Source organism: Atractosteus spatula, chromosome 5 (assembly GCF_055471065.1).
Source record: "Atractosteus spatula isolate fAtrSpa1 chromosome 5, fAtrSpa1.hap1, whole genome shotgun sequence".
Taxonomy (NCBI): Eukaryota; Metazoa; Chordata; class Actinopteri; order Semionotiformes; family Lepisosteidae; genus Atractosteus; species Atractosteus spatula.
Window position 1 is genome coordinate 63,617,756 of NC_142710.1, and position 14,177 is coordinate 63,631,932.

Here is a 14,177-nt window from a genome sequence, read left to right on the forward strand (position 1 = left end):
CTGGAGTCTGGAAAAAAACAAATTCTGTTCTTGAGTATCTTCAGAGATTTTAATAAAGTTGATGTTCGTCATCATCATCATTGCCGCAGACATATTAATAAGAACAACACGTTTATTGTGTTCCCTACCCAGGATTGAGCTCAGAGCTGCTATCTAAGATACTTCAAGATACTGTATGTCTCAGACATTTTGTCATGTCAGGGGTGGCATCTAGCAATCTTTGCTGTGCCTGATGTATAAAAGCATGATTGAATTGTACCTAATAAAGACTTAGAGATCTTTTCATTTAGTTCTCCTTTAATATCCTGTAAGAGTTGAGCAGTTGCTCAGCTCTTCAGGCAAAAAGCATGCCTTTGAAGAATGATTTTGAAATATACATTTTAATAAGGTGCATTGAACCAGAGCAAGAGAACGAAAACTGTCAGATTGTGTGTAAAGCTAGATTGCATATCTGAAATTAATTGACAGAAGCACACAAGAAATAAAAATGAATGGGCAGGTCTATGAGATGCAGGTGGAGATGTAAGACTGATGCATAGGTGGAAAATAAAATAATTGCTTTTTGACTCAATCAATACAAGTGACCGTTAAACATTGTGATTTGAGTAGAATATTGTTGCTCATCTTTTATTTATTCGTTTCTTAAACTTGTTTTCCCAAGTCTTAAACTCCAAGAAAGATGGTATATGTAGGACAAAGCTTCTTAATACCATTTATATACATTGTAATTTGAAGGGCTGAAATGAATAATGGCAGGCAGAATCAAGGCATCTAAGCCATCAGAAGAGTGCTTGAGATCAAATGTGCACCATGAATTAAAACAAAGTGGCAAGAAATTAATAACATCATACAATTAAACACACGGGCACATTGAGGGTAAATACTAAATTTTACATTTTATTTCTAGCCTAAGGAGCAATGGATGTAGAAAAGTATGGGTGTTGTTAGAGGTAGGTAGGGAGTTGTTTTAATTTAAAAGATGGATAAATATTCCATTCATGGTAACAGAAATAGCTTATGCTAAACCTTCCTTCAACTTATCATAAATACAGTAAAACCGTGCTGTTAATTAATTAAGTGTTGACATCAATTGAACTCTTAACATGGTTAGTTATTATGATTCTAAATGGACTTTTCAGGTCTAATCACTGTTCAACTAATCTCTAATACTGACATTGTTCTGCTGTCTGTTTTAGAAAACCTGCCTAGACTTTTGTGTAAATACGTTTTCAATATCGACAGGTCATTACCACTCATAAGATGGATTAAATATGTCTAGAAAAGGATAATTGAAATCTCAGTCTTTTCTTTACAGTATATATAGCTTGCAGTGGGGTTATGAGGCAATTGTTTGTAAAGAATGCTCCCGTAGCTACGGTCTGTGTGTGTCCATTCATGGACATGGTGTGATTAAAATAGATACAGTTGCTATTATCTATTTAAGGGATATGTCCCACTAAAGGTACCATTGGCACAAAATAGTTCCCTTCCACTTTTAGTAGGATATTTTTTCAGAAGGATTTTTTTCTGGAGACAGAAAACACTTTATGAAACACTAGTTCAATAGGTATAATTGGCTTACAAAAAGGTTTGAGCTTAATTGCCTGCCCTACAGAACTACGTGAACAATACTGGAAGTATATGTGCTTTACTCTCTATCAAGTCATAAAAGTCCGTCATGTTTTGGTGTACGATAGCAGAAGTCACAAATATTTCACCGTCAGCCACTGCACCCTGGGCTCTCTTTATTATCTGAAACCAATGAGAATCCAATGAGAGGCTTTCTGAATCGCAAGCAGAATAAAAAAGTAATGACTTTGCTTTGAGGTGAGGGGCTGGTCTACACTGAAGGTATCAAATGCATCACATAACACTGTAAAATTGTGACATTTCTACAGTGCCTTTTATGTCAGGATAACATAGAATACCACTAACACAGCTGTGCCATCTTTATGCTTTGTTAGGCAGAACGTACTTTAAGACAGAACAACACAACCCTATCAGAGAGCCTTATGTATCCCATTATTTCATTGCAGGTGAGGGACAGCTTTGCCGCTGTCAAACCTTTTGTTATGTCTCAAAGTTTTTAAATAATGCCTTGGAAAGAAGACTTCTACAAAAGTTATGTATGTATCATATTCTGTAACCGTGACAAAGCACTGAAATCAAATACACTAAATTCACTATTGGAATTTCCTTCTGTATGGTGTTATTCAAGTGCCCCATATTATTGTTAAATACGTCTTAAATCATCATGATGCACAAAATAGTGCTATACATATTTGTAGATAATAGCAGTTCCTGCTCATTTATGAGATTTGTGTTTTCATAAACAAAATTATATTTTAAAGCATCATTGAATCATAAGGATTTTCCTTCATTCCCATGATATGTTTCTCAGTTTTAATATGAGATAAACTTACATTATTTTCCACCTACACTCAGCATTGCCATGTTTATGACACACCAGAAAAATCATAAGGATTTAGTTTAGAAGAGTCACAAAAACGACTTGAATGTTCTGTACTGGTTAAATGCTATTGTAGGTACCTATTTCCCTTTTTCATAATAAATGGCACTGCTTTGAATAAAATTATGATTAATTTAGTATTCTTAATGGAATGTCAGACGCACATTGTTAGTGATTAATGTTTGAGTGTATATATATGAATATATTCAAATATCCTAGATTGTAGCCATTAGCCTATGGAGTAAAGAAAAAAAACGTCTAGTTTTCTACTTGAGCGGTGCTTCTCTCTTCTCTCCAGTAAATATTATAAACCTTGACATGATATTAATGGAGGTCCTGAAGGTGGCTTCCAAAACTGATCAGTCTAGTGTAATACATATGAAAGGACATGATCTATGCCTGCAGGACAGCACTGGAAGACCACAGGGGCTCATCAATACATATTAGCCTCATTAGCACATCATAAGATAGGGGTCTACATACTGTACAAGCCCCTTAGCTACATTCAAGGTTGCAGAACTGACCTTAATTGTGAAGTGGTTTTTAATTGGGTTTAAACCTGACAGACTCGACAAACTGGAGATCTCTTGTGAGAGATGGATACCCCTCCTTACAGAAGTGATCTACTGAATCGCACGATCTATCCATTCCTTCTTATATTGACCGTTGTGGTCAATATAGTTGAGCTGTTAAATTTAAGAAATTTAATGCTGGGGGTGTTTCACATTTAGGCTTAAGGACACATTTAAATTGGAAGGTAGTCTTCATACTGATGATTAGAGATAAAAGAACTACAGTTTGATAGAAATATTCTTTAGATAAAGTACGTTTCACCACTGTCATTGGCACAGGACTTCTTACACAAAAGCTTGACTGGAGACAAATTTAACTTGGTGACCTCAACTTCGATTTCAGGGAACCCTCCTCGACCTGGATGGCATCTGCTTTGACCTTAAAGCATCCCTGAACGTGACCCTAACTTTGACCTCAAAGAGGATGTGTCTGGATCAGTGACAAGGCCCTTCCCCATTGGTTATAAATGCATTCTGATTCAGAGAACCAGGGCTGTGAAATCCACCAAACATGGGGGGCAGAAAAACGTGTGGAGAGGAACTGGCAAGTTTGCTATGCATTTCAAATTTTCTGAAATTTTAAAGTGTTTTGGAATGGTGCCACCCCCCTGTTGAAAACACAATCTTAAAAAGCATGTAAGTATAGTACAGGATTCGTAGCAACTGAATATAATTAATTCTGATGAAATACAATATGCTAATTATGTGCATTATTTAATGGCAGATTGTTTGCCATTAGTTTACTATTTTTCAAAGAAAACATTCTAAAAAGCATTTAAGGAGTACTATTTTTTTACCTGTATTAATTGAGGAACCAGATATTTTTTTGGAAGATTTGGGATTTGACAGATGTTAAGATTTGTTCATCTATAGTAGTTCAGGTGGGTAGCTGCGTCAGCATGCGTAGGCTGCAAAGGAACAAGTAATACGTTTATTCCCTGCTTCTTCACACACCCGAAGAAGGCTCCATGGCCGAAACGTTGCATTTTCTTTCTTCTTCAGCAGGGAATAAACCTGTTACTTGTTCCTTTGTTCATCTATTGTTCCTTTTTGATCTATGAGTCTATGAGCCTCATGCTGCAGGGAGCTTTTCTGCGAGAATTCTTCAAGCGACGTTGCACATTCCCGCACTGGTGACTTTTGTTTTGCTGTGTTTCCAAGACCCACAACCCCCACCCCACAGTTTCTATAACATGACCTTCAGAGGCCTGCTCCTGAAAGGTGATGGAGCGGAGAAGGAAAAGGGCATTCTGCGTTTCAGGAAAGCCCAGGGAAGCAAAATGACATGCTTCATCACAGGTGGTGATCTCTTATTGGAGGGGGAATGAGATCATGGACAAAGAGCTTGACAAGATTTCAGCATTATTATTTCATTTTCTGTTGTTTTTTTTGCAGGCTAACTTCCGCTCGATATTTGTGAGTGTACCTGTGCACCCAAACTGAGCCAAATTGTTAAACAGGCCCTATTAGTTTAGTCTAGGTTCCAGCGTGTGCCAGTAAATGTGCAGTATATACAGTATTAAACTCAATAAAGCAAACAGGCTGGCCTGTTAATAACAACACTGAAAAATAAGGTAAAAATATAAGTTGGGAAAGGTGATTCCTGGAGTTACCGTTTCTTTTTTTCCCCCTTTTCCCCTTTTTTTTTTACTGTTTTTTTTTCAGTGCATAAAGATACTCTGTGCTGTTCAGCACTCCATAAAAATAACTCTGGACAAACAAGGGTCAGATTTCCCAGAAGCCAGTTGAACTACCTGTCACGGGAGCTAGTTCTGACTCCCGTGAAATGCGTTGTTTAAAGACGCTATGCGTGACGGTATAATCCGGAAGTGTCTGGAGAAGCACATCGGGGAAGAGACAGCGAGGTAAGGTTGGGTCGACGGTGGTGATCTGGTGCACAGGGAAAGGCCGAGGCGACAAATCCAATAAAGTCCAGAGGGATAGTTAAAGCACGGTCCAATGCCCATTACCGGGAGGTCACAGGAACACGGAAGGGTAAAACCATGATGGAGCAGGGCGCTCCGAGCCCCGGACTCAGAGGTCAGGACGACGGGGTGAAGCCCAAGCCCTTGGGCCACTCCTGGACCTGGTGGTAGGTGGGCATCCAGGTGTCCGTCTTCCAGCGCTGAGCCCTGAGCTGCGGAGACTCCGGGTTTAAACAGGGAAAAAGAAACAGGTGACACTAATAAACGAAGATCAACGCAGAAAAGGTTAGGAGTGCCCCCTAGGGGAGGGTGACGGCCGTGACACGACCAGTATGCTTTTGATCTGTGGGAGGAAACGGAAGCACCCAGGGGAAGCCCACTCAAAAACAGTGAGCACAAACGTCACACAGACAGCACCCCAGGCCCAGAACTGAACCCAGGGCCCAGCAGAGGAAGACAGCAACGCTATCTACTCTGCCACCATTCTGCCAATAACATAGGAATAACTGATAGAATTTTATGAGCAACAAAAACCTCCAGCATACTCCTAAAACCTATGATAATCTGTGGATTTCCTTCTGCTAATTTCACACTGTGCAAATATTTATGCTGCAGCCTTATCAGTAAAAACGGACCCTTAGAAATTATGCACGGTTGTTAGTGATGATGATGTTAGCAGCAGAACAATATATTATAGGTGGGCTACAAATGCCTCTAAATGTTTTATTTTAATTTTTGTTTTCTATCACTTGTGATGGCGCAAACGGCCTTTAAGAGTTAATTGTTATTAGAGCCACTGCACACAAAAAGTCATGTGACTTTAGCCACAGGGGAACTATAAACAGAGATTTCTGTGTGTTCAGCTTTTGCTAAACTCTAAGAATAGATACGGTTTATAGGCCAAATTTATTTTTGCTAAAGCATTGTTGTAGGCTGAGAAAATAATATCTAAACTCACATTACCTAACAAGTCAGTTATTTAGCTGCAAATCACCATGGGAACATTAAAAAAGTACATAAAATACAGTAATAAAAATAAATAAAATACAATATGTTACATAAAAGAATTTTACAATAAAACCCTATTCTAGCGATATGTTTTCAGATGAAAACGAAATCTGTTATTGTTCCAGCACTATTTGTCATTATCAGGCTCAGGTTACAGGAAGCTTTTTTGTTTTGGTACAAAAGGAAGGAGATTGAAACTATTGATTCCAAGTCATACCAGTAGGTCCTGCTGACCTGTTTGAGCCCTCAGCCCTAAAAGGCCTGCATCCATCCTGCAGTCTATGTGCTTGGAGGTTCACCTCCCTTTATTCTTGCATGTATGACAAGGAATTTTAACGACTGGTGGATATGACCAGCTTCCTGTCTGGCCTGGCCAAACTCTAATTCATACGTCAATGTTTCTGTATTTGGAACCTGTGTTTCGATTTTGTGCATTGCAGCACATTATTAAAATACTGAGAATGTTTGTCTGAAAATCAGGAGAGAGGTACAGTACATACAGTACAGTATGTTGATTTGTGGTATTTCAATAGAAAATCATATATTAATAGAACGGTTTCACATGAGCTCTAACAGTGCTACATGCTTACTTTGGATTTCTAAGCAATGTTTGCAATGTATTATTGGAATTAATAGCATTTGTTGCAATTGTACTGGACTACTGTGAGTAAGTTAGAAACCCTGATAATTGAATATTCATTCATTTTTAAATGCTTAAATATTCTAGTTCTGATGGGGTTTTTTTTAATTATAGAGAAAGCTGGGACATTGCAATTACAATGCTAGTTTGTGACAATTTCTGTTTTCACCTTTTATTAATGAGAAGTCAGCACATTGAAAATGGGAGTGAAAAAAAAATTCAAAAAATGTTTTTGCAACACCTGTATCTTCAAAGTACCGAATCCTCAAAGACTTGTTACTTGCTAAGAATTTATTTCCTAAATTCTTCCTAAGCTTTAAAAACGACAGAGCTAAGATGTAGAAAATCTTGTTACTTACAGCCATAGTCTTAAGCTTAAAAAGCAAAGATAACAAAATTTAGAAAAAAAAGTCTTCAAAGAGATATTTTGCTCATAAAGAAGGTTTATTAACTTAAAGATGTTCAAAAGTGTCTGTTTTTTGCAAGATTATCGTAAAGACAGTTTTTGTGCAATAGGATAGAACCATGATCTCAATTATTTTTTATTACAAATGTGTCAAAAGATAGCTTTTTATCTGTTTCAGCACATATTTTGTCTTTTATTAGTAAATAGGCATGACAGCTACCCATCACTGAAATGGCACATGTATACCACCCATTTCTAACCACTTCTTCCAATTCGAGATCACAGTGTTACAGTCCCAGCCTCCCGCCACCAGAGGGCACCTCAACCTCTGGTGCCTACCTCATCCATTCAGAAGAGGCGTAGACCAAGCAGACAGCGTTAACCAACCCCAGTTTGCCTAGTATCTTTACACCACTATGCCTCCCCTCCCCAGGCCTAGGTAAACCTTGCTCTTGGTCCAAACTTTTCAAACCTCTCGAGCTCTTTTCCTCATCCTCCTCTGTTCTTGCTATTTTTCTGGGTTTTGGCCCGTCTCTTGACCTTGATTTTCGGATCATATCTTTAACGCTTTATTCATTGTCTCTTTATACATTGTCTATACATAGACCCTGGCCCCGGACTACCCCAATTTTACTGATTTCGGATTTCTTTTCGATCTGTTGTGGTTGCGTCTGCAGATCCTATGCAGAATCCTAGTTTCCAGAGACGTAAACGTTTAGCCAATCCATGGTCAGAACCCGAGTAGACGAAGAGTACCAAATAATAGCGCTGAAGGGGTAGAGAGAGAGACATCGTTGTAGGAGAAGCAGGAGTCCAAACCAGGAGTATCACTAAAGTGCCAAATCAGTAACCGGGAGTCTTAGCCGTAGAGGAGTCGGAGTCAAAAGCCAGGGATCAAAGAGAGTGCGCAGGACAAGGAGACAGAGTAGCTCAGACAGGAGAAACCCAAAACTGAGCAAGGAGTGGTATGGGAAGTGGGCTTAAGTAAGGGAGTGAACGTGGGTGTGTTTGATTAAGTGGAGACTGCATGAGAATGTCAGCTGCGTGATTGAAGGCCATTAGACCTTCTGGAGCAAGACGCAGGTGACGCGTAGGGTCCATTTCTTGCCTGCTGAGCTGGTGACCAGCCTAACACACAGGGAAGCCAGAGCCTATCTTGGCAAGCAATGGGCACAAGGCAGGGGATGCTCTGGACAGGCCGATTTTCCCAGAAGCCAGTGAACCCACCGGTATGTCTTTGGACTGTGGGAGCAACCTGGATCACCCAGAGGAAGCCCATGTGAACACGGGAAGAACATACAAACTCAACACAACTCTCAACAATTCTCTCTCTTTGTAAGTCTTGGATGTTTGAATTTGTACTTGATAGCAGTACTCAATAAACTCAGAATAGCTCCTCAATAAAGCTAAAAGTGGAGACCTACCATAGTGCTTTTTGTACATGTAATCTTTATTTATGAGCCCACATCAAGTTGGATGTGGCTTATTTCCATATTAGTCAATTTCTTCACACTGCACTGATTTTTAAAATTGATTGCCATGTCAAAATAACAGTAATACATTGCAAGTCTCTTCCTCGGTATTAAGCAAAGAACAGGAGTTTGGGGTCATGTTGTGACCACAGACCCTATCTGAGTCTCTATTTATATCAGTGATTACAGGTACCAGCACCCCCACAACTATCGGCCTTACCCGATAAACGATGTGCAACGCTCCTCAAATTGTGAACTCAGTCATGTGGAAACCCAGTGTGCACACAGATCGCATACACCTTGTTATCTGCTTTAGACGAAATCCAGATCCTTCAGTAAGGGTAAGAAAAGTGGAGAAACATTTTTTTGGAAACTTCTGCCTTATTGTCCATGACAGTGCTCTCTTAAATGGCCAATTAAAAGGGTTTGGTGCAATTCAGAACTCGAACATGTGCAGCTGAATTGGTTAATGACGCACAGGCGTGCGCCAAGAGGCGTTGATCAGTATCAAGCGCACATCGTTCTTCCTTTCGATATTATTGCAGTACTTCGGACACACCCTCGGAGGAGGAAGAGGCGTGACTGCGATAGTGGGGTCACGCAATAATCTGTCAATGGATTGGGCTGTCGGAACCCCTGCTTCTAGCAAAGGATGAGCCAGGGATCTTTCATAACGGCTCAGATGGGGCGGAGGAAGGGAGGGAAGCCGAAACGAATCGCACAGCGAGTCTGCGAGAAGAGTGATAAAGCAAACCCTTGGTATGACGGATTTCCCTTTAAAGGACTTCGGATTTAAAAGCTGCTAAAAAAAAAGCTTCAAAAGCTGTTAGAGGAGAATTTGGTCTGTACAACCAAAAATATCGGACCTTCCCCGAAATAACCTGTAGAACTCTGTAAAATGCACAAATGTCAAGACAACTTTTGTTTAAAATACAACATACTGTAGGCTTAAAAGTCAGGAGTATCAGTGGTGCCCTACAGGGGGAAGGTCAATGGATTACGATGGGTGATGCTTATCAGCTTTAGCGAGTTTTATACCGTATATTTACAAGACCTCAAACAATAAGCCTGCATATTTAAAGATAAAAAGGGCACTGGAACAATTTTCGTGGACTGTTTTCGTGGTTAAAATCAGTAAAACAATCCAGAAAGCATATCATAGTATACACTGTACAATTCTCTGTTTTTAGGGCTGGAAATAAACGTCATTCGTGATTAGACGCACACGCCTTCCTTCCTGCTAGCCCGTTAAACCGAGTGTTTACTGTATTTATACACGGGCAGGTGGAAGTGTGCGACCTTTTCTTGAACTTTTGTTTAAAATTCCATTAAACACATTAAGAAGTCTTAGCTTCAAATTACAGCCTCATCTTGGCACTGGGTTGTTCTGCGCAATCAATAAGAAGAGCTATAGGAATCCACACGAATGGATTGAAGTTGCTAAGAAAAGCGCGTAGCTTCACCACTGACACGTGAAAATAAACGAGGTCTGTCTTGCTGCTTATCAGCACATTACAACTAGCAAAATCTCCGTTTCTTTAAAATATGATCGAATTATTAAACTAATTATTGATTAGCCTTGTAGCACCAGCTTTATTCACTGCACTCTTTCGGTCGGCAGCATTATTTGTTGCTTATGCACATGACGTTCTTGCGAGAGGTGGATTAATTTTATAACCTGTCAATAAGACAAGTAATTGGCATGACCTTTAAAATAAAATTGTATGGATTTTTTTTTACAACGTGTTAATCACCTTCTGCTTAATCATCCCAAATCTTTAAAATGATAACTCCCTTTAAATATGAGAACCTTCATTTCTTCAGAGTAAGAGAAACAGCACCACAAACTCCACCGTATCTGGAAGCTCAGTTTGTGAAATTGTTCAATTCCTTTATGTTCAGTGTTGGAGAAGGGTTCTATACACATATAGAAGGTAATTTTAGAAATGAGTGACCATGCTTGATTATTGTAGTTGTGATTTTGGTGGAAGTAAGAGAAACATGCAGGGAACCAGATGACTTTGAAAGAATGCCTCCTCTCACTGTTGGTCAGAATTTTTAAATTCCAAAAACCTTTGCTTTATACAGCATCAAATGCAACTGCCGTTTAGAAATCTAATTAATTTCCATGAATGAATTAGACAAATTTTCCCTTGTGTGCTTGTCAGTAAAAAAAAAACACATTTCGTTTTGTCTTTTTACATGTTCTGTGGAAATAGATTCGCTACAGATACTGTATGCTGCAAAGACCTCATTTCTTTCAAAACTGGTGGTCTGAAGAACATCTACAGTACAATATTTGGCTATAAGGTAAAATAATTCACTGCTTTTCAAAACTGCCTTATGTTAAGATTTTTAACTGTATGCTAAAGAAATGATGAGTACATAATTGCCTTAAACAGCAATTAAGCATATAGTAGTAACATGCATTCTGCTCTACAGATTTCCTTTAATGATAGATTAATCTTTATACTCCCAAAAGATGGCCCGAAGCAGCCTTTTTGCACTTGCTGAATGTGCTATTTTATTTCCCACCAACTGCTATGTAATTACTAGGTCCCGATTTTAAAGTTGCGACACTGTCAGTGTCGCCATACTGATCACACTGGGTGCTTTAAAACATACGGTTTTGTTTTCTTTTCCAAATGAAAAAAGTAGAAAGCCCACAAATAACCATTGACAGTTTTGCAGTGGCAGGACTTGTTAAAAGTACATGGTGTTTCGAGCACACTTCCCTCCTCCAACTGTATGCATTTTGCTCCATGAGAAGCATTTGATTGGCAGAGGCACATGAAAGGAATAATTTTAGAATAATGTTTTAAAATTCTATTTTAAAATGTTCAGACAGCTTTAATTTTTTAAAAACCATTTATTTTCAGAGAAATGTACTATATCAGCTTTACATTAACATAAAAAACATTTATGCGCATACTGTGTGACTTAAGTGTACATACGGTAAGTGTACAGGGTAAGGCATGGATAGGAACATACAGTACAGGTGTTACTGTATTTCCAAATATATATCATAAATGAGGGTGAAGCTTTATTGAGCCAGTTGATCTCGGCAGCAGTCACTTTATCTATGTAAATGCAGAATTAAGAAATACGGTGAATTGGTATTAGGAAAATTAATAGTGTGTTGATTATCAGTGGTATGTCTGGAGACAGGCAGCTCAACAAATGTGAAAGTGGAATTATTCATTGAATAATTTTACCACCACATACTCTAATGGGATTTGTACTGTCAGATGCAATTTATGCCATTCTGAACACTAAAGGCTGCTGTGCACGTCTGAAATTTCTGTTCCCTCTTCAGATGTTAACATGAGCCCATTCGTGTACGACAGTAACTGGCATGTTCTCAGATTCTGGTTATGCATGTAATACTGTATGCTTATGTGCTCTCTTGCCTTATATGACCTCATGGTTTACAGTTTATATCAGAACATATGTTAATTAAATGCAGTTTTTTTTAATACTGTATATATAATTTAATGTGAAGAAAATTAATATTACTCGTCTATAAGACCATTTTGGTTACAAAAGTATACCTGTTCCTAATGATTTTGAATACTGCATGTAGTCGAATATTTAAAAGCAGCGACATTTAGGTAAAAAAGTCCTGGGCATTGTCAGTTTTGACAGATTTTTAGTATGGGGATACTTTAGTTAAGAGGGCCAGGTATTTGAGTTTAAATCTCCTGGATGCAGTGCTTCCCTAAATCAAGGTGCAGATAGACCTCTGTTTCAGCAAAGCAATTGCTGTAAATTCCAGCTGAATAGCACTTCTGTCCACTTCACTAATGGACCTGAGTCAGTGGAAGAGCGTTCACAACCTTTTCAATGCCTGGCTTTTTTTAGAGCAATTTTTCTTTGACATATGAACTCCCCCTGATGGCCAGCTTGACTCACAGTAAACCGGTCTGAACAGCTGTATTGTAGTGACAAGCAGAACAGTCCAAACAGACTGTACAGTTTTAAAACTGAAGGCCAGATGTGTCATCCCCCATAAGAATTAGTATTTTTTATTGTTCATATCAATTATCATTATTATTGTTAGGCAATAAATTAAAAAAAAAACATCTACTTGCTTCAGCCACAGACATTGTCAAAAGTAGAAAATGAGCTACTGTACATCCTACAAACTGTGTACAGCACTAATACTGTACCTTGAAAATGTATGTCAACATGGCCATTTAAGTAGCATTGTTAGAGAGCCTCTAGAGGTTCAGTTTAGGACGTACAGTAAGTCATTTCAAATCCTCTAAAATCATCAAGATGTGATCTTGAAATTGACGATCTGTTTTGCTCTTAATGTTGGGCCTCTTTGGATCTGGGAGGGGTAATGTAACCTCACAAACTAAGCCATTCTGCCAAATATATAACAATTTTATTATATATAATGCATTACACATAGAGGTATATACAGTAGAACAAAAGAAGGTCAGTGATATCAAGTAAAAACATGACTTGCTCAATATCCTAAGCTGGTATGAAATCAGTTCTAATGTCACTAGAGATCATGATTGAAAGTACATACAATTATCTGAATGATTTGAGAGGCAAATATATATATAGCATGTACCAGTAAAGCTATTTTGTCACCTTTTAACATCTGTGTCAGTATCAGATCTATAACATTGCCAGTGGGGAATATCCATAAATAAAACATGTCCACTTTTTTGACAAGGCTGTGCTGTAATCTGCCAAGTGCATTGTAATTATTTCTAGTTAATTATCACAGTAGTGCACTTACATTTCTGAAGGGAGAACATTTATATTCACTGTTAAAGAGAGAAAATATATAGTCCTTTTGATGACACAGGCTTCCCATGTTAATATGCTGCAAAAAGGAAGACTACCTTCTTTGCTGCCTGAAACAGGAGCAGCACAAGGTCTTGAGTGACAATTGTATGCTGTGCTTGCTCTTAACATCTGAGCTCACACACTATCCCCTACCCCCTAAAGCCTGCGTTTGTGATGATTGTTTTAAATTTACCGTGTAATTATAACCTGCTCTGAGACTCAAAGTGCTGCTTGGCAATAAAAATAGTTCTATATCCAGTCATGGATTCTTGCCATTAAGTTCTTGTTATGCAAGACAAACACAAGCTACTTTCTGTGGTTACTTTTTAGTATGCCTTTTCTTGAAAATCAAATAAAGCTTTCTGATAAACTGCTAAACTTTCTTGCTCTTATAATATGTGACTATTTGTATGTGGACAGAAATTATTAATTGCCCATTTTGGCATTAAATTATGGCTTTATATAAAAAAGTGAGTGAAATGCAATAGTGAATTCTGTTTTCCAAATACTGTTTAGATAGATACCACTTTATTGATCCCAAAGGGAAATTGAGGTGTTACAGCAGCTCAGCCCAAGACGAGCAAAAACAGACATCAGAATAGACTAGAAATTAAAATAAAATAAGTAAAGCAATACAAAATAAAATATATACAGTTAGGTGTGTGCAAAATATGCTCATAATCACTGTAAAATGGATTTTGGCATGTTCCTTAAACCAAAAAGAATGAGTGGGAAACAATCAAGACCACTGATAGAACCTCTTGCATTTGAATGAGATTCAGTAATGCTTGGTTACAACTTTTGATCCGACCAGCTCAGTTTTGGGATACAATTACCTCTCGGGGCCCTGCGCCATCCAGGCCCTAGGGAGTTTCAGA

The 14,177-nt window shown here is 38.4% G+C and overlaps 1 protein-coding gene across 1 annotated transcript in view; it reads left to right on the plus strand.

Moving 5' to 3' along the window:
* Positions 1–4,848: 4,848 nt before the first annotated feature.
* The window catches only part of LOC148835455 (voltage-dependent calcium channel subunit alpha-2/delta-3-like), a 194,756-nt gene continuing 185,427 nt past the window's right edge, over positions 4,849–14,177 (plus strand). Inside the window, exon 1 of the mRNA XM_088915809.1 lies at positions 4,849–4,907. Coding sequence (XP_088771935.1) covers positions 4,849–4,907 — 59 coding nt within the window. The remainder of the gene's footprint in view (positions 4,908–14,177) is intronic.